The sequence below is a fragment of the Ochotona curzoniae genome, unplaced genomic scaffold (genome assembly GCF_017591425.1).
Source record: "Ochotona curzoniae isolate NIBS_2020 unplaced genomic scaffold, NIBS_Ocur_1.0 contig_4558, whole genome shotgun sequence".
NCBI classification, from domain to species: Eukaryota; Metazoa; Chordata; class Mammalia; order Lagomorpha; family Ochotonidae; genus Ochotona; species Ochotona curzoniae.
In genome coordinates this window covers 34,467-55,364 of record NW_024466327.1, presented here as the reverse complement: position 1 = coordinate 55,364, position 20,898 = coordinate 34,467, and the positions used below count along the sequence as shown (strand labels likewise).

At 40.2% G+C, this 20,898-nt stretch overlaps 1 protein-coding gene across 1 annotated transcript; it reads left to right on the top strand.

Moving 5' to 3' along the window:
• Window positions 1–86: 86 nt before the first annotated feature.
• On the top strand, window positions 87–19,731 carry CCDC181 (coiled-coil domain containing 181). Its single transcript, XM_040986794.1, has 6 exons — window positions 87–430; window positions 2,853–2,992; window positions 5,634–6,581; window positions 8,451–8,597; window positions 15,245–15,399; window positions 18,912–19,731. Exons 2-6 carry the CDS (start codon window positions 2,876–2,878, stop codon window positions 19,072–19,074), a joined length of 1,530 nt encoding a protein of 509 aa, XP_040842728.1. The 5' UTR covers window positions 87–430; window positions 2,853–2,875; the 3' UTR covers window positions 19,075–19,731.
• Window positions 19,732–20,898: the final 1,167 nt, after the last annotated feature.

The window sequence follows — 20,898 nt, the reverse complement described above, 5'->3', positions numbered from 1 at the left end:
GAGATGCACACGGGGGAGAGCGGGTAGAGGGCACGCCGTGCGGGAAGCTGGCGGGTGGAGGAGCTGGGAGGCGCCTGCTCCCGGAGCCTCGCGGTGAAGGCAACTTGTGAGAGAGCTCAGCCACTGCGTTTTCTGTAACATGCTTTACACTCTCGCAGTTCCCCAACGGGGAGATCATAATTTCGTCTCCAGGAGTAAAAGTCACTCTTGAAATGTTTCCGTGAGGAGGCTATTACGGCTTTCCGTCTAGTTGGTGATGGCTTGGGAGTCTGAATAATTCAAGTGATGACCCAGTGTTTGTAAAAATATTATCTGTCTTCTTCCGTTGTAGCAAGTTGTAACTGAAAAAAAAATATCATCATAGGATCTCAGTCTGCACAGAGTACAACATTGAGAATACGCTAGAACGGTCTGTGGTTATTATGCACCGGTGGGTTAAATTAAAATGATGACTTTATTTTTGGTAGACAATTCTTAAATTTTAAACAAGTCTGTGGTTGTAAGGGTGTGAGACAAGAATAGAGCCAATGAATTAGGGTAAATTGTTTTCAGAGTGTTCTGAATTCTGCAGCAAGTTGGCAACATGATGTGCGCTTGACTTAGATCCACAATGAAAGATCTGTGGTTGCATATCCACGAGGGATTTACCAGACAGCCGGGAGGAAAGAATTAATTTCTGTTGCTACGGTTCCATTAGGCAGGTGGATCTAGCTTAGCGTGGGTTTTTGCTGATGATAACTTTTACAATTTAAATGTGCAAAGAAGTAATGAAGTAGGAAATAAAGAGTAGGTAATTTGGTCTGTGTGAAATATTTTTGCTCCAGTGGGCTGACTGCGTACCGTATGGACAGGAGTCGGGGATGAAGATTAAACCAGCTGCAGGTGTTGGAGATCCAGTGACGCATTTGAAATGGGATTAGTGACTTGGTAACAAGAGTTTATGATTTATGTTTATTTACGGAGTAGTCGTGAGGTGTTCTTTCTTAGGTTACAGGAAAAGAATTATACTTAAAATGTATTGAAACTTCCTTTGCCTCTCAGTTGCTTCAACTGTGGCTTCCTAAGTTATGACATATTGTCATGGATTGGTAACAGTGTGTTTAGCCTATAATCATTTTTCTTGTGTTGATTCCATGTTTGAGTTTTAAACTTAAGTTCTCCCATGGGTAGAGCTCTTTGTAAAGACTTACCATTCATTCACCAGTTCAGAGCTATGTCTGTTACAAAGAGAAAGCCCTGAGTTTTCCAACAAAGTGTTCTTCCAACAATTACATAATTTAAACATCTTAAAATCCTAAATTTTAGATTCCTGGTCTGAAAATGAATCTAATAACCCCAGGTTTTGTTTTTTTTTAAACTGTGAACAATAGTGCTGTTTCTGTAATTGTTTTGGAATACAATGAGTTTTTGGCCTGTGTCCTGAGTAGGCAGTGGTAAACCAGTGAAGCCAAGGGTTGACTTGGCTTCAACAGGTCATTTCAACTTGTTACTGCCCTCAAACTCTGATTTAGAAATTATTGAGGTCTTACTTTTGAATTGTTTGAAATTTCATTTTGCATTAGAAATCAATATCTAGAGTTATTTATAGTCCAATTGATACTTTAGAAATAACTGTCCATTTAATAATTACATGAATATTTAATTATTATATTGAGTTAATGTTCTATTCCTTCTAAAGTCCTTGATATATATACATTTTATCTACTTTTTTATTTCTGGTTTTTATTTAGCTTTGTCTTCTCTCATAGCCTGCAAATACCCAAGGGCATCAGTTTATTTCAGAAATCATTGCAGAAATGTTATTTACATATATTTGAATGAATATAGTAGGTATTTAACAAATGTTTGTCAAAATTGTGTTTTTTACATTTATGTTTATAGCTTTTATATGTTCACACACATACAGTCACATGATAAAGATTTTTCAGGTTGGGAACTGACCTTGAGTTAAAGATAACTCTAATTGAGTTGTTACATTATTTTTTAAAAATTTAGTTGTATATATTTATATATATATAAAATTTAGTTATATATATAAGTCAGGGTGATAGACAGGAAGAGACAGTGGCCTTAATGACAAGGTTTTGGGCCAGGCTAAAACCAGGAGACTGGAACTCCATTTGGGTCTCCCACAGGAGTGCCAGGGGCCTGGGCCGTCTTCGGGGCACCCAGGCACATGAACAGGAAGCTGGATTGGAAATGAAACCTCTGACACTCAGATCAGTGCTCCAATATAGGAAATGGTTGAGTGATGGCTTAGCTAGCTGCATACCACCACCAGCCCCAGCCTAGTTCTTTTATAAATGATGGTAAGTAGTCATTGCAGCTTCCAGCTCTCTTCAAAATTCCTGTGTTCCAGCACTTAGCCAGGTCTTTTAAAAAAAAAAAAGTAAAAAAAACTATTTTATTCAGGGTTGATCAAAATTGATTTCTGTGGAAGTCAACATTTAATGTAATTGAGAAGGAGGTGGTACTTCCTGAACGCTTCTCAAATCATACGTTATAAGTATGCCATGCAAATGACTAGGAGGATTGTGAAACTGGGAATAAGGATTGATACAATCATTTTTGTTTGAATCTCAGGAAAATGTGAATTGTTGAGATAAGCAGTTGAGTCATTTAGATTAGGTTTCTGGTAATTGATGGGGGAGGGGCGTGGGAAGGAATGAGACGGTCAGAGATGTCCACCTATGGAACTATCCTGCCATTGCACACCCTTCTTTCAGGGTATGTACAGATGTCTACTTATTTTTAACATTACATTCTTTTTGTTGCTGTTTCTTGCTTAAATTAGCCTCTATATCCGCTTATGAAGTAGACTTAACGTATACTTACCTTTTAAATTTTTATAGCATTACGCTTTAAGAAACAGAAAATGAATGAAAATACAGATTCTGAATCAAAAGAAAGTGGAGACTATGAAGATGACTTTGAAAAGGACCTGGAATGGTTAATTAATGAAAAGGAAAAAAGTGATGCCAGCATTATAGAGGTACATATATTGCCAACAGCATTCGTAATAGATTACCTTAACAAAGTGCTTTGCAATTTTTGAAGACTTTTACCTATAATATCTCATCTGAGTGTCACACAATTTTTTAAATGTTCAAGTGCATTTGGACAATTCAGACAAGTACAATTATACACCTCTTTTTAAATGAAAGCCCGGAGGTATAATGAGTTTAAATGTGTACCCTGAGGCTTAGGGCCAGTAAGTGAGAAAGCTGGTTATTAAATTATCACTTATTAAAGCTAAATTGATAATCATGAAGTCATAATTTAAACAATATAAAGAAGCCAAGAAATAATTTGTTAAAGGCAGAAAGAAATAATGAATTCTTAGTTTTTGTGAACTTAAATCATAGCATGATACTTTCTATGTAAGATTGAATTAGCTGCTTAGGGGAAATGAGAACAGAGAAAAAAAGTAACAGGCCAAAGGTAGGATATCAGAATTTCCAGGAAACTGTGGATTTATTAAATATGATCATGTACCGTTTATCAGAGATGTAGATGGCAAATACAGGACAATGAGCCAGTCCTTGGATCTTTGTAGTTTCTTTCTCTTTTCGTGTGTTGGTATCTGTGTATAACGTACAGGTGTACATATGTGTGTGTATGATGTTGATACCGATAAATGGGAAAGTAGTGAAGAAAAAGGACCAGGATTGGGATATGACTAGATCATTAGGGACAGTGATCAGAAGAGTCACCTGGCAGAAGCCCAGTTTAAGAGAGATAAGGAAAGGAAAGTGAGGAAACTTTACATCACAAACTTCCTTTTGTTACATCTTGCTTTGTTATGCAGTGGAGGAGACAATGGAGTGGATGCTATTTTAAAAAGGAGACGAAAGTGAAATTTTGTCTGAGGTGGCTTTTCAACAGGAGTTTAATGCCATCTGAGCAGAACCATCCATGTTAGTGGAGGCAGAGATAATCTGGAGTGGTAAGGCTGAACCAAAGTGTTACAACTACAAGGATGTGAAATCCAAAGCATAACAAGACAGAATTTAAAACACATGAACGATGATTTGTTGTTTTTTCTCTTAGTCACTTAACAAATATTGATCATCACCTACCAGATATCAGAGGCGGTCTGTTCTGAGGGTGCCTCAGAAAGTGAGCAGTCTTCTGTTGAATTTGTATAGACTCCAGTGGAGGATTTCAGTAATTTTTTTCTTTAATACTGGTGGTAAAAAGGTGTGATGGTGCTGGGGGTCAGAGAAGAAGGTCAGGGAAAGATTTATTTATTAAAAAGTGTACTTTAAAAAGAAAAGAGGTGAATGACAAAGTGCTGTAAGAATCAATATGAGGGCCCTGCGGCGTGGCCAAGCGGCTAAAGTCCTTGCCTTGAATGCACCAGAATCCCATATAGGCACTGGTTCTAATCCCGGCAGCTCCACTTCCCATCCAGCTCCCTGCTTGTGGCCTGGGAAAGCAGTCCAGGATGGCCCAATGCTTTGGGATCCTGCACACATGTGGGAGACCTGGAGGAAGTTCCTGGCTCCTGGCTCATGATTGACACAGTATCCGCTGCTTGCGCTTACTTGGGGAGTGATTCCTTGGATGGAAGATCTTCCTCTCAGTCTCTCCTCCGCTCTGTATATCTGCCTTTGTAATAAAAATAAATAATAAATCGTAAAAAAAAAGAAAGAATCAATCTGTTAATCCAACTAGGCTAGAAAGGAACAATTGCAATTCTGAGGTTTTAATTAGTTATTTGCCAGTAATTTTCATGGGTTGGGTTTGTTTGCTTATTTAATATCTACCATCTTTTGTAGGTTAGGAAATCAGAACTCAATTGAAAGGAAAGTGATTGTAAGGAGTTGGAGAGAGCATAATGTGGTAGCTTTCACAGAACTGAGTAGTCTGAGAAAGAGGGAAAAATTACAAATTGGAGGATAAGGTGTCTAAAGGGAAAATGACTTTGTAGAGGGAAAGAGTTAAAAGATAGCTTTCCTTAGAGTAGGGTTTTGTTATACAGAGTGGGTTTATCTGGAATGAGATCCCTTTTGAAAGAAGAGGGTCAAGTTACCTGAGGGCAGTAGTGTGGATTATGGAAATTTCTGAATACAATGGAGGAAGGTAATCTAACCTACGGGTAAAAATTAACCTGCAGTTTGGCTGTTAGTCTTGCAGATCACAAAAGCTGTAGAAGTTTGAAAAGGTAGATGGAGCCTCAGATGGTTAGTACTTGATCACCTTGAAATGATTCTGGTAGGTTCTTTTTTAAAGAATACATGTATTATAAGGAGGATTTTTTTTTCTAGAAATATAAATGAAGAAACATAAGGAGGAATATTAAAAGAATATTGTCCTATTGGTAGTCATATTTGATATTTACTATTACATTTATGTATTAACATTGCTTTTGTTTATTAACATGAAATATTAACATTGAACAATGCTTACTAACATGTATTAACATACAATGAAAATTATGTATTAACATAAGAAGTATTTAGCTTTGCCAAATTCAAATTTAGTTACAGTTTGCTTGAGATATTTATGAGCAAGAAGCACTTAACATTTTAAGTTAAATCCAAGACTAGAAAAATTCACTCTGCATTGTCCACATACAAATGAATCAAGAGTCTCAGTTTTGTTGACAAACAGGACGTCATTTTTTCTAGATGGCTTGTGAGAAGGAAGAAAAGGTTATCCAAGAATCAAAAGAGAATGAAACAGAAGCAGAACACACCAGCCAGGTTTCTGATTATGACAGCTGTGTGAAGGATGAAGTTTCACTAAGAAGCAATGACTTCATTTCCGTACCAAGTATTCAACCCTTAGATGCAATCTCAGATACAGACAGTGAAAACTCCTTCCAGGAATCCAAACTGGAAGGCCAGAAAGAGCTGGAGGAAGATGAGGATGAGGAAGTAAGGAGATATATAATGGAGAAAATCATACAGGCTAACAAGATTTTACAGAGTCAACCTGTGAATGATAAAAGGGAGAGAAAACTGAAATTCAAAGACAAATTAGTTGACCTGGAAGTTCCCCCATTGGAAGAAGTTGACACTTACAAAAATTATTTTGACAATGAAAGTAATATGTATGGAAAGCTGTCACAATTATGTATTTCCGGTGAACTTGGACATGAAAATGTGCTCATGTCAGTTACTGATGGAAGCTGTGAAGAAAATAAGGATGGGAAGATACTGGTAGAGAGAGATGGAAAATTTGAACTTCTCAATTTACAAGACATTGAGAGTCAGGGATTTTTGCCCCCTATTAATAATGCTAATAATACAGAAAAAGAACCTCAGCAGTTGTCACTCAGGTCCTGTGACTCTTCTGTCAGTAGTGTCAAAAAAGAAGAGTCAGCATTGCTCATTCCTGCTGCCACTCACGCGTCAACAGGAGAGGGGCTGGCATACATCCCTCAGCCACCACCCAACCCCAGCGCTCGTCCAGGCTCTGTCGCCTGCTCAGACCGCAGCAAAGGAAGTTGGCGATCTAATCAGAGGACACAGTCTGCAAATGCATCTCCAGTGACCTCAACATACTGTCTCTCCCCCCGACAGAAAGAACTGCAAAAACAGCAGGAACAAAAGAGAGAAAGGCTAAAGAAGGAGGTAAGGACCTAAGTGGGCATTTATAATTGAGAGCAAGTTGGTTCCATGTCTTGCAGATGCAATTAGAATTAAGAACGATTGTACAAGTAGTGGAGGTTTTAGTTTGGTTACATTTTGTTTTTATTGTTAGATTAAATCTTAAAGAATGCTTGTTTATGGAATAAACACTGTAATTGTGCTGGCCCTTTGTGTAAGCATCACTTGGTAGAATGACAGAGAACCAGGGGACATCTCAGTGATGACTTCCTCTGCTGTTTTCATTTTAAAGGTAAGACTCAGATTAAGCATGTGACTGCTGACAGTAATCCCAACAGCAGGTGAACGTCAAATGTCAGGTGGAAAAATGAAAATACAGGGTTGTTAGGATGTGGAGGTGACAAGTACACTACAATTCTCTTAACTCTTGTGTGTGTTCACTTCATGTGTCTTCAATGCCTGTGACTCCTTGATTTAAAGGAGTTTAGTCTTAGAATTGAGCCTAATATGCTAAATATCTCCAAAACACAACATGAAATCCCAAATTTCCATTCTTAATAATTTTTGGTTTTAAAACAAACCTTCTTTTATGAATGAAAATTACTGATAGTTAAATGAGTTTTATCTTATTTATATTTTAGTATCTCAGTTCCTCATTTGATCAGATCTCTGGTGGTGTTAAGATGAACCAAACAGAATGTTTAACCATAAATGCCAAACCTTAACAAAAAAAATCATAGGTTGATAACATCTTAAAATTAGAAGAAGCCTTGGGAATCGTTTTGCAGTTAGGAAAACTATACTAACTTTACCCAAGTTACTCAGCTTGGTAGTAGCAAAGTTGGAATCGGAATCTCAGTTTCTGACACCCATTGAGAAATGTTATTTTCCATTTTAAGTGGGAGATTACCAGGGAAATGTTTGACATTTAAATTAATAATTCATATTAGCAGAAAAAGATGAAAAATGAAATTGTAAACTTTTTTTATTGGGAAGTTAGATATACAGAGGAGGAGAGGAAGAGAGGAAAACTCTTCCATCTGTTGATTCTCTCCCCAAGCAGCTGCAACGGCCAGAACTGAGCCGAATTGAGGATTCTTCCGGGTCTCCCACACGGGTGCAGGGTCCCAAGTCTTTGAGCCATCCTCCACTGCTTTCCCAGGCAACAAGCAGGGAGCTGGATGGGAAGCAGGGCTGGTGGGATTAGAACTGATGCCCATATGGGATTCCAGCATGTGTAAGGCCAGGACTCCAGGACTTTAGCCACTACGCTACCATGCATGTATTTTTTAGAGATGATTAGTAATCTATAGAGTGAATGAATAACACATTTTCTTTATTTAGTTATTAGTTGATTGTCATCTGGGTTTGTTTCTTATCTTGGCTAATGTGATTTGAGCTGCAGTAAGTTAATGTGTAAATAGATGTAAAATTTAATCTTTAATAAGTTAATGATTTTTGAAAATTTATTTATTTTTTAATCTGAGTGACACATTTTTACAGAGAGACAAGGAGAGACAGACGTTTTCCATTCTCTGATTCACTCCTTAGCTAGCCACAGTAGTAAGAGCTGAGCTGATCCAAAGTTGGGAGCCGCGAGCTTCTTCTTGGCCTCCTCTGTGGGCACAGCGGCCCAATGCCTTTGGCCATCCTTTGCTGCTTTCCTAGGCCGTAAGCAGGGAGTTGGATCAGAAGTGCAGCAGCTAGGATATGAACTGGCACCCGTATGGGATGCTGTTGCTTGCAGGTTTATGCCACTGTGCTGGCCCCAGTAAGTTAACTCTTTATATGTGAATAATATGTTAGGGCTTGGAAATATGGCCGTTCTGATCATTCATGCAAATCATATGCTTGTTATTCTTTCATTGAGGCTTTCCATATTCTTTCCACTAGGAAGAACAACGGAAAATAGAAGAAGAGAAAGAAAGGAAAAAAGAGAATGATGTGGTATTTAAAGCCTGGTTGCAAAAGAAAAGAGAGCAGGTTCTAGAAACAAGAAGAATTGAACGAGCAAAACAAATTGAAGACATGAACAGTAGAGTAAGTAAAAGTTTTCTATGGAAAATAACTTTATTCAGGTGTGACTTGACATATTTACAAGAGAGAATTTGAATATGAGTCAAAACCTGCAGAAATAATAAAGTGTCCTGAAACTATCTCTGTAAAAGATTTAACATGCAGGCCACAAGCAGGGAGCTGGATGGGAAGTAGAGCTGCCGGGATTAGAACCAGCGCCTATATGGGATTCTGGTGTGTTCAAGGCGAGGACTTTAGCCACTTGGCCACTGCACTGGGCCCTATTTATTTTTATTACAAAGTCAAATATACAGACAGAAGGAGAGGAAGATCTTCCGTCCGATGATTCACTCCCCAAGTGAGCGCAAAGGCCAGTGCTATGCCGATGCGGAGCCAGGAACCGGGAACTTCCTCCAGGTCTCCCACATGGCTTCAGGGTCTTGGTCCGTCCTCTGCTGCTTTACTGGGTCACAGGCAGGGAGCTGAATAAGAATGGGCGCCCATATGGGATTCTGGCGCATTCAAGGTGAGGACCTTAGCCGCTAGGCCACACTGCCCACTAATTCATTTTTTAAGGTCATTAACTTTGATCTTCAAAGATGTACATACAGATAACCACTCCCACTCCCGCTTTGCCCCCCCCCAGTCACAAAACCTGTCAACTGGTCACTTAAGATTAGGTGTATGAATGTCTTATGTAAAAGCTAGAAAATTAAAAATAATACATTATTTAATTTAAAAAAATTAGGTAAAATGCTACTCTGTAACCTTATTACTTAAAAAATATATATGTAAGATAAAGATAGAAAATTTATTCCTCAGCTCTTGAAGGCTAATCTTCACTGATAATCATGTTTGCAAAATGTGGTGCAGATTCTTGTATGTATTGTTTATGTTTACTGTGAGTTTCCTCTTCAGATACCTGATCATGGGCATTTTTTCAGGCCATTACATTTAGACCGTTCTTTTCTTAATGCTCCGTACTCCACTGTTTCTTAATTAATCAAGCCACATTTGCAGGTTGACCTTACTCCCAGCCCTTCTCCCGTTTAGGGTTGATGAGGTATCCTCACGGCGGTTGAGCCTCAGCTCTCACGCCCTGGAACCCTGCAGCCTCTCTCCCTTCACTGTCTACAGCAGCTGCTCTTTGCTGAAGTGCCTCCTTCTAAACATGCTCAAGCCACTTCTTGCCAAGACCAAATAAAGCCTCTAAAGATTTATAAATTCCGTTTTGGTGACTTCTTTTCTAACTATCCCAGCTATCCCAACATCTCCAAACCCCTCTCTGTTTCGTGAGCCCAGTAAAACTATTGTTACGTTACAGCTCCCTCTGCCTACACTGTGGTTAGGAAAGTTCTACCACGTACAGAGCCAGGGGCTTACAGCATGTTTTTTTCTTAGCAATCACAAATGCTATGCATATTTTATCTGGTTGTACACCTGATTATGGCAGAAGGAAAAGGTTGATATCCATTAATACCTTAAGACTACATACAGAAGTTCCCAATTCAAAGGTTTTTATTTTCTATTTTTGTTATAACCCCCAAATTTAATTGATTTGTAGTTATTTTTTGTTATTAATATTTAATTATATTCTGCTTTAAAATGTTTGCTTCTAATTTCTATTTTGATTTCTTTCATCTTTGACTTTCACACTTGTTATTTTCTGTTATAGTAACTCTGATGATAGACTTCTAAATTCTGCTGTGGTTTACTTTACGTTTAAAAAATGGATACCATTTAATCTTTATTCACTGATACGACAGAAAAAGGGGTCAGAACATAAAGTAGACATTGCTGTGTGTGACTCGGGCATCCTGAAGTGAGGGCTTAAACACTGTGGCAAGCATCTGCTGCCTTCTTGATGTTTTGAATTAAAAAAAAAATGTAATCTTTGCAAGGAATATTTAAAAAATATAGAGTATTTTAGATAAACAATACAAATGTGTAAGTTCAAAAGTCCAAGAGTACAAGAGAAAAAAAAATCTTTCATAGTTCCCCAGCAGGCAAATTCCTCTTTTTCAGTGGTGAGCAGTGCTTTTAGGTTTTTTTGGTGTTTTTCAAGAGTACTACACACACACACACACACACACACACACACACACACACTCTCACTCACACACACCCATATGTTAATTATATATTTACATAAAATATTTGGGCATAAAATTATTCTGCACATAGTAGTAGGTACTTCTGGTTTTTTTTTTTAAGATTTATCTATTTTTATTGCAAAGTCAGATATATAGAGAGGAGGAGAGGTTGAGAGGAAGATCTTCCATTCAATGATTCATTCTCCAATGACCGCAACAGCTTGAACTGCACTGATCCAAAGCCAGGAGCCAGGAGCTTCTTCCAGGTCTCCCACATGGGTGCAAGGTCTCAAGACTTTGGGCTGTCTCCGACTGCTTTCATAAGCAGGGAGCTGGATGGGAAGTGGTGCTGCCGGGATTAGAATCAGCACCCATATGGGATTCTGGTGCGTTCACAGTGAGGGTTTTAGCTACTAGGCCACTGCACCTAGCCCAGTAAGTTACAAATGTAACTTACAGATAATTTAATGTTGGGATATAGACAGACCTTTTAGTGTTCCATTGCATTGACACATCACAATTCACTTAATCATTCCCCCATTTATTAACATTACAGCTTTTCTAATTTTTGTTCTCACAAAAATACAACAGTAATTATACTTAAATATGTATTAATTTAAATAAAGGATATATTTGAGGAGAAAAAGGATTGCCTGATATTTCTTTTTAAGGTTTCGATGGAGATTGCTAAATTGTTTTCTGTAGATGTGTCCTTTAATGCTATCAGCAGTGTGTGAGCATTCCTGCATCTGCACCCTCATTAAGGAGTGTCCTTTCAAATGATTTTGTTTCTTTACCAGTTTGGTCGGTAGGAAACGTTGTCTGATTATAGATTTGTTACGAGTGAGACTGACACTGTTTAAATATTTCCATAGAAATAATCATCCCTGTGTCAATAAACAGGGACTCTTTATGCATTGTATAAACTAGCTTTTTGATAGATTAACTACATTTCTGTTTTCTTTTGTCTTTTGCCTCGGTATTCGTTTTTCTTTGCAACACAGAAATCGTGTTGATTCTTCCTTCAGAGCATATCCAGAATTCCTCCCCGTCTTTCTCGCCTTCGTTTCTCCTAACATGAACTTGTCCAGTTGTCTTAAGGTAGTAGTACCCGTCTTGATGACTGAGAGATCATGATGAAATAACCAAGTCCTATTCGCTTTTTTGTTGTGTCCAAGGTCATGATGGCTGTTACCTTTATGAGAAGTTTCCTGCTATTGAAAATCTTTGTGGCTGTGCTCCATAATAGTAGCTAAAATCTTGAAGATAGGCTTGGCAGTTAAGTAGCTTCTGACAGATGCTCTTAAGTCTTTATGAGCAAGATTGACATTCTGGGGTTTGATTATTGTGTACAGCCTTTGTTTAACTCCCGAGGAATAGTAGATGTCTTCTTTTTCTTATTTCCTATGCATATCTTTACATCCTGGAGTGTTAAGCCTGTGAGTATAAAGTGAAACAAAAGCATCCTACTGTAAAAGCTAGGGGGAAAAAGGACCTGGCACGGTGGCGCAGTGGTTAAGGTCCTCGCCTTGAATGCACCCGGGATCCCATATGGGCGCTGGTTCTAATCCCGGCAGCACCGCTTCCCATCCAGCTCCCTGCCTGTGGCCCGGGAAAGCAGTCGAGGACGGCCCAAAGCTTTGGGACCCTACACCTCCTGGCTTCGGATTGGCTCAGTTCCAGCCGTTGTGGCCGCCTGGGGAGTGAATCATCGGATGGAAGATCTTCCTCTCTGTCTCTCCTCTCTATATATCCGCCTTTCCAATAAAAATAAAATAAATCTTGAAAAAAAAAGTTAGGGGGGAAAAAAAGAGAATGACAAATGTGGGGAATGCTGGCAGGAGGGATAGTAGGGTGAGGAATATTGCTGTGCTCCTGAATTTGTGCTGTGAAATACATAAAATTGTCCACTTTGCACATATTTAAAACAATAATTGGCATAACAATTGTATTTTTTAAAATATAGCATAAAGAGCTCGGAGATAAATCCATGCATTTGCAGCCAGTTCTTACCAAAGTTACCCAGAACACACGATGAGGACCATTTCTTCAAAAAATGATGTTGGGGGCCCGGCGCGGTGGCGCAAGTGGTTAAAGGTCCTCGCCTTGCACGCCCGGGATCCCATATGGGCGCCGGTTCTAATCCCGGCAGCCCCGCTTCCCTTCCAGCTCCCTGCCTGTGGCCCGGGAAAGCAGTCGAGGACAGCCCAAAGCTTTGGGACCCTGCACCCATGTGGGAGACCAGGAAGAGGCTCCTGGCTTCGGATCGGCATAGTATCGGCCCGTTGCGCTCACTTGGGGAGTGAATCATCGGACGGAAGATCTTCCTCTCTGTCTCTCCTCTCTGTATATCCGCCTTTCCAATGAAAAAATAATAAAAAAATAAATCTTCAAAAAATGATGTTGGGAGAAGTGAATAACAACATGCAGAAGAATTAAATTTGATCCTTATATGTACACAAAGCCCACTCAAAATGTGTCAAAAAGACCTGTGGTATGGAGTAGCAAATTAATAAGGTGAACCAATTTGAGTCCTGGCTGCCCTACTCTGATCTAGCTCTCTGCTGATGTTTGTGGGAAAGCAAGAGAATGATTCCGCTGCTTGGCCACCCACAGGGCCCCCTGGAAGAAACTCCCAGCTCGGGGTTTCAGCGGAGCACAATCCCCAGCCATTGGGCAGTGAAGCAGCAGATGGAAGATCTTTCTCTTTCCTGTTGCTACTACCTCTGTAACTCTACTTTTCAAATTAATAAAAAATCTTTCTCTTTAGAAAGATTTATTTATTTTTATTGCAAAGTTATAAAAAGGAGAGACAGAGGAAGATCTTCCGGCCACTGATTCACTCCCTAAGTGACTGCAATGGCTGGAGCTGTGTCGATCTGAAGCCAGGAGCCAGGAGCCTCTTCTGGGTCTCCCATGTGGGTACAGAGTCCCAAGGCTTTGGGCTGGCCTTGACTGCTTTCCTAGGCTACAAGCAGGGAGCTGGATGGGAAGCAGGGCCACTGGGATTAGAACCAGTGCCCTATGGAATTCTGGTTCATTCAAGATAAGGACTTTAGCTGCTAGGTCACCACGCCTGGCCCTAAAACACTTAAATACAAAGTTAGAATTTTAAAGATAAAGTATAAGTAATACAAGTACTGGGACAATTGTTTACAAATTATTTCATGGATCTCCTTCTGGAATTATGACAAAAATCTCAATCCCATGCATACTACCTATGGCTTGCCTTTCTTCAGTCTGAGAAACAGGGTCCACTGTTTCTCAGGTCAGCAGAGAGAGATGACAACAACTCCACCTTAGCAAAAGGAGCCTGTCCCATTGGTGGGGGCCATAAGGGGAGTAAATCAGCATGGTCTCCATGAAGTAATGTAGTTATTCTTCCCTCCCAGCCCCCTAGCTGTTGGTAGCCAGGCTGGACCCAATGCCAATTCTCCCTCAGTCAAAGCTGCGTCTCAGGTTGCTGGGGAAGACGGTGTTTCCCAGCCAGGCGCCAGCTGTGCAGGAGTTGCTGATGTGGAGTGGCCGGTGGCTGGCTGCCTGGTGTCTGTTCCCACCACCCTCACAGTCTGTTTTGTTATGTCTGTTTTCCACTCCAAATTCCTCTCAATCAGTTCTCTGGAAATGTGGTGCATTTTTTGTTTGTTTGTTTTTTGTTTTGTTTTTCTACAGTCTGTCTGTGACTGAAGTCAGTTTGACTTCTTCTTCAGCCACCTTGGATCTTCCAAGCAAAGTTATTTTGTTTGAAAAGTGGCTGCACTTTGAAAAGTGTGAAAATCAGGCCCGGCGGTGTGGCTTAGTGGCTAAGGTTCTCGCTTTGAATGCGCCAGGATCCCATATGGTCGCCGGTTCTAATCCCAGCAGCTCCACTTCCTCTCTGTCTCTCCTCCTCTCTGTATATCTGACTTTGTAATAAAAAAATAAATCTAAAAAAAAAAAAAGAAACAGAAGTGTAAAAATCATTGCTTCTAGACTTTCTTACTTACTAACATTATTATTATTATTATTTAAAGAATTATTTTATTTTTATTACAAAGTCAGATATACAGAGAGGAGGAGAGACAGAGAGGAAGATCTTCTGTCCGATGATTCGCTCCCCAAGTGAGTGCAACGGCCAATGCTATGCCGATCCAGAGCCAGGAACCAGGAACTTCTTTTGGGTATTCCACACGGGTTCAGGGTTCCGAAGCTTTGGGCCATCCTCGACTGCTTTCCCAGGCCACAAGCAGGGAGCTGGATGGGAAGTGGAGCTGCTGGGATTAGAACCGGCACCCATATGGGATCCCGGATGCATTCAAGGCAAGGACTTTAGCCGCTAGGCCACGCCGCTGGGCCCAGCCTAGTTTTTGAAAGGATCTAGATGCCAGTGAGCTTGGTGTTCACGGAAGGGTAAATAATCTCTGTTGTTGATTCAGGGTGGTGCATTTGGTTTAAATACTAGGAGTTTAGATAAGTTGGTATTAGGAAAAAAATTAATGCACCGGAAATATATTCTGTTGGATATAATAGACCTCTCTGAGGGCTTTTCGAGGTAGTTTTGTTTTGTCTAAGTTAAGCAAAATCTGTTTTTCTAATTAGCAGGAAAATAGAGATCCACAGCAAGCCTTTCGATTATGGCTTAAAAAAAAACATGAAGAGCAGTTGAAAGAAAGAAAGACAGAAGAACTGAGAAAGCAAGAGGAATGCTTATTCTTTCTTAAAGGAACAGAAGGCCGGGAGAAGGCCTTTAAACAGTAAGTGGAAGCAGAAAAATTGTAAAACCTTTCCATGTAGTCCTTTTGCAAAGTCTTATGATCAATAAAGGCTGGAAAAATATTCTAAATATTTCTTTTTCTGTTACAGAACATATTGTTCAACTTATAATATATGCTTTTCAAAAATGTATAATTCCTAAACTTTACAGTAAACACATATATACTATTTTCCTTTTATTTACTCTTCAGTGCTGAAAGTATTTCTTATGATATTCATGTGCCAACCTATGACATCTTACCATTTTCTTTGTTTAGTTGCTTATTTCTTACAATAATAGAACAAAGATTCATTATGACTTTTCCTTCATAGCTCTCAGAAAAAGTGAATTAAGGGTTCAATTTACCAATACATGTTTTTTTATTCTTTTTTCTGTAAAAAATGGTAGATTGGATGGGGAAGGAAATTTTTTTAAAATAATGATTACAGGGTTTATCAGGGTGGGAAGGATCGAGGTTTAGGGAAAATTGGGTGACTTCATTGCTTCCAAATTTGCTATTTCTTCTTGTAGTTTCTGGGGGAAGGGGAGAGACAAAGGGGTAAACCACTCATGACTTCCTGCACGTCCCAGTGCCCAGGGATGAGGAATTGCCACCTTATGTCAACTCAGAGCCTCAATGTGTGCATGTTCCGAGGGTTCTGTCCAAGTGGTTTGGATAGTTCTGAAATGCTGCCGATTTCACCGATCTGAGGATGATGTCACCCTTCCCATGCCCATTGGCTCCATTCACCGAGATTTTTTTGCTGTCATCGTTTGTTTGGGTAGTTGTCCAGTTCTGTTCTTCTGCTACATGACCAAATGTGCTGCCATATTCTGCTTTTACAATGGACCTGTATTCACTGCTCCACCTTTTTCATTAAGTAGGGCATGTTCTTGCAGGCAAGTCCTAGTACCTGTACCTGGTGTCCCAAACATCACTGGATTTCCCACCCTGGGGCTCATGAACCCGACATCTACCTAGTGGGTGGGCCACAGAGCCTGGGACAGGAGACCCAAACCCCACTGAATCTCCCACCTCTGGGGCTCATAAACCCAGTCCCCATCTTGCAGGTAGGCTCCAGGACCCAGGCCAGGTGACCTGAGCCCTGCTGGATCGCCCACCCCTGGGGCTCACGAACCCGGCATCCACCTAGTAGGCGGGCTTTGAAGGACCTGAGCCATGATATCCATGCCCCGCCAGGTCCCCCACTCCTGGGGTTCAGTTCACAAAACCAACACCCACCTAGAAGGCAGGCCTCAGGATCTCGGCCAAACAACCCACACCCCACTGGTTCCCTTGTCCCTGGGGCTCAGGAAACCATCCCCTGCCTCAAAGGTGGGCCTTATGACCTGGGTCAAGCTACCTGAGCCCTGTCATATCCCCCGTCCTTGGGACTCACATACCCAGCCCCTGCTGGGCCCAGACGGACAACTCACCTCACCTTAGCATTCACAGTCTTATTACACAGCCTGACCTAGTCTAGTCTAGCCTGCCCCCTGTTCCAGCTCCTGTTGGTGGGTGATGCAGTCTATTTCAGCCAAGCCTGGTTGCTGTCCCAGTTCTATTGTGAACTGGCTGGTGTTGTGGCCTGATCTGGCTCCTCAATCCCCCTGTCTTGGTTCTCAGATTTGCCAGTGGATGTTATGTGCTGGTTCAGACTAGTCTGTTCCCAGATCTGACCTACAAGTATGTCGGCAGGTACTGTAACCTGACATGATCTGGGCTGCTCCTTGCCTTACTGCTTGTGCTCATCTGCAGGGTCTGCATCCCACTGAAGGAGTTTCTCAAGCTCCTCCATGGAGTCTCCTCCCAGGGGCGTTCTTGCACACGCCAGTGGGCCGTTGGCCCAGGTTGCCTTTGTCCACTTCCTGACCTGCAAGAACAGTGGCCTCGTTCAACTGGCCACACCCATTCTGGTTCTTGATGTTGGGTGTTGCAGCCCAGTGCTACCTGGTCCGCGCCCAGACACAGCTTTCACGTAGTTCAGCGGGAATCTAGACCTAGTCTGGCCTGTTCTACACCCAACCTGACTCTCATAAGTACCAATGGGGGTTGGAGTCAAGCTCAATCTGTCGCTCCACCGTCCCAGTGCACACGACGCCTATATGGTCTCTAACTATGTACAACCATGCCTGCTCTTGTTCTCACCAGTGGGAACCCCAGCCCAGCTGGAGCACCCCATTAATCCCCAGCAAGGCCTAACCCCATCCACAGTTCTTGGGTGAGCCATCAGAGATTGTGGTTCCACAGGGGTGAGCCCATATTGCCCCCACAAATTCTGCTGTCAGACCCACATCTCTCACTCTTGTTCTCCCCTCCAACCACTTTGGTGTTGGTTCCCTAAATACATATATATGTCGTGGACTTATCAATGGAAGTCCCTCAGCTGTAATTCCTCTTTCTCTTCCACCTTTTTTGATCTCTTTTCTCTCTTAAAATAAAACCTTTTATTATAGCAGAAACAGCAAATGTGTATTACGGAAATCAAAGAGCTTGAGCTCATATTTTCATCCTTTAGACACCATGACTGCTAGCACCTGGGTGCATAGGTTCTGTGTATCTGTAGGTGTATTTGTAATTTTAAAATATAATTTATGTGGCAATTTGAATCATTTCATTCGTATGTCAATAGAATGTGCAGCCCATATGCATCTTTATCTTTCGCTGACCTACAAATGACTTAGTTATTTCACTTAAACTAATAACTAATTCAGAACTATATAACATTCTGATGTTTCTAAAATCTGGACTATTCTATGGCAGTTATGTATTTATAAAGAAATCCTTATATTTATGTGTGTGTGTACATCAAATATATATATATATAGTAATTTTTGTATTATTTTAAATAAGAAGACCTTATAGTCTTAAATTTGTAGATGATGGATTCTTCTTTTGCTAACTTCAGGTTTTAGGGATATTTTTTCATTTTAAGGAAGAACTATTGCATGAACTGAAAAGCAAGACATCTATAATTTCTCTACTAAGAAGAGTAAAGCTGCTGTTTTTTAAGATACTTTTTGCAATTTTTAAAGATACTTTTGCAAATTTTTGAAATAACATTTTTAGTGATCTTCCTGTAGTCAAAGGTTTAGCACTCCAGTCAAGAAGCATGAGTAACTATTGTTTTAAGTTACAACTCGATTCAAAGAATAAGTTATTTGGAATCTGTAAAATAAGTTGTCTATTTAGAAAAGTATATTTCTTCAAGAAGATAGTACTTATAGCACATGTAAAATACTATCTCCGTTACTGAAAAAAAAAGTCAAATTGGCAGCTTTACCATACAATAAACTTAACTTCAATATTTGATCCTAAATGCAGCTGTGCTGTCTTGTGTAAGCCTGACATTTCTCAATTAATACTTTTGTCATGTATGCTGTGCCAGTGTTTGCATGTGAGAAATATTGTCAGTTACCTTTAATTGTCTGTAGAAAAACCTAAAAATGAAAGTAGCACAGGAAGTGTGTAAAGGTTGATACCACTTAATCTGATCATGCCTCTCTCTACAGATGGCTAAGAAGGAAACGGATAGAAAAAAGAGCAGAGCAGCAGGCAGTCAAAGAGAGAGCGCAACAGCTCCGCCTGGAGGCAAGACGTTCTAGACAGTTACAGAACCACCTGTACAATATGTCCGAAGCCAAGTGTTTTCGTTTTACTGATCATTACAACTGAAGATACCCGTCTATGGAATATTTTATGTGGCAGCTGCTATCATCAGGATTTTGTATATCATTTCTTATTGCCTGTGTGCGTTGCTTATATTTTAAATTATGGAAATGATATTTATGTTTTGGTGTTAACAGTGACTTTATGGCTCTTAAAATACTCTAGAACAAAATAAACTTGTCTTACAGTGTTGGAATGTGTTGTGCCATCTCTTATCCTGTGCAGCAAATTGAACAGAGGAACCCTCTGTTCTGTCCTTCTGCTTCTCAGTTGCTGTATTAAGATTCCTCCCTGGAAAGAACATAAGAAAGGGCAGATTTCTGCTCATTGTTTCAGTATCACTCAGAACAACTGCGACAGACAATTTCATAAGGCAAGAGGAGTGACTTCTTAAACAAGCCTTGGTCCAAGCCTCATACAAATGTCTGTTTATGTCAATTTGGAACTCAAATAGATGTGGCAAGCTAACCAATTAGATAGTCCTAATTTTACCTGTCATTACAGAGAGAGAGAGAGAAACATCTATACATAAACATATACACAGAAATAAGTGTATATAATACTATTTTAAGTATGTTATAAAATTAAGTTTTATTGATAGCTATAATGCGCATGGTATGATTTTGAATGGTGTGAATAAATGACATAATCCTAAGACCACACTATCAGTCTTGTTTCGCTTTGAATAAACTATAGTATATGAGCATGGGAGCAGGCAATTTGTTTATACAGATTCTGATCTGCAGGGTTGCAGGATCCTTTGTTTCAGTTATATTGTATAACTTATGTTCCTGAGAGAAATATATGAAATATTTACAATTATACAGGAACACAGTGTATGTAGGCATACTCCCTTTGTTATGCCTAACAGCATGAAATTGGTGGAAGACAAAGATAAACATTGCAGTGTGATGAAGAATCAGGGTCAGCATGGCTCAATTGGCTAATCCTCCCCTTTGAAGCACCAGGATCCCTTATGGGTGCTCATTTGTGTCCCAGCTGCTCTACTTCCCATCCTTTTCCCTGCATGTGGCCTGGGAAAGCAGTGGAGAATGGCTTCGTGTCTTGGGATCCTGCATCCGTGTGGGAGACCCAGAAGAAGTTCCTGGCTCTTGGCTTTGGTTTAGAGCTGTGTTCCAGCTGTTGCGGGCATTTAGAGAGTGAACCAATGGAATGGAAACTCCTTCTCTTGGTCTCTCCTTCTCTCTGCAAATCTTTCTTTTCAATGAAAATAAAGAAGTCTCGAAAAACAGTAGAGTCACTGTGAGAGTTCTGTTAAAGCTTCGGAAGAAAAGGTTTTTCAATTCAATATTTTTGCCTTAATCACTTGACCTTAAATTAGAAAGCAGAGAACCATTCCTGCTCTCTCAAGTTCTGTTAGCACTTTGCACATGCATCAGATGATGTAACATCTTGTTGTAACTGATCTTATGTCGCTTCCGTTTGTCCTGTAGAAAACAGCCGATTTGATATGAAAATACATAGTACGCAACAATGTAGCCCTGAGCTAGCAAATTCAAATACTTGCTTCATGTGTAAGAACATATAGGAAATAGTTGAACATCTCCATCTGTCCTTATCTGAAGTGAATTTTATTGTACTGAATTTTTTTTTCAGGAAATATTTTGGACTTAAAAAGAGGTGAGAGTGGGCTAGCATTGGGGCATGGTGGATGAAGTATTGGCTGTGATGTCAGTATGCCTTATGGGCACCGATTCCTGTCCTAGCAGTTCCACTTCAATTTCAGCTCCTCTGTACTGACTTGGGAAAAGCAGTTGAGGAAGGTCCAAGTGACTGTGCCCCTGATGCTCTTGACTTCTTTGTGGCAGC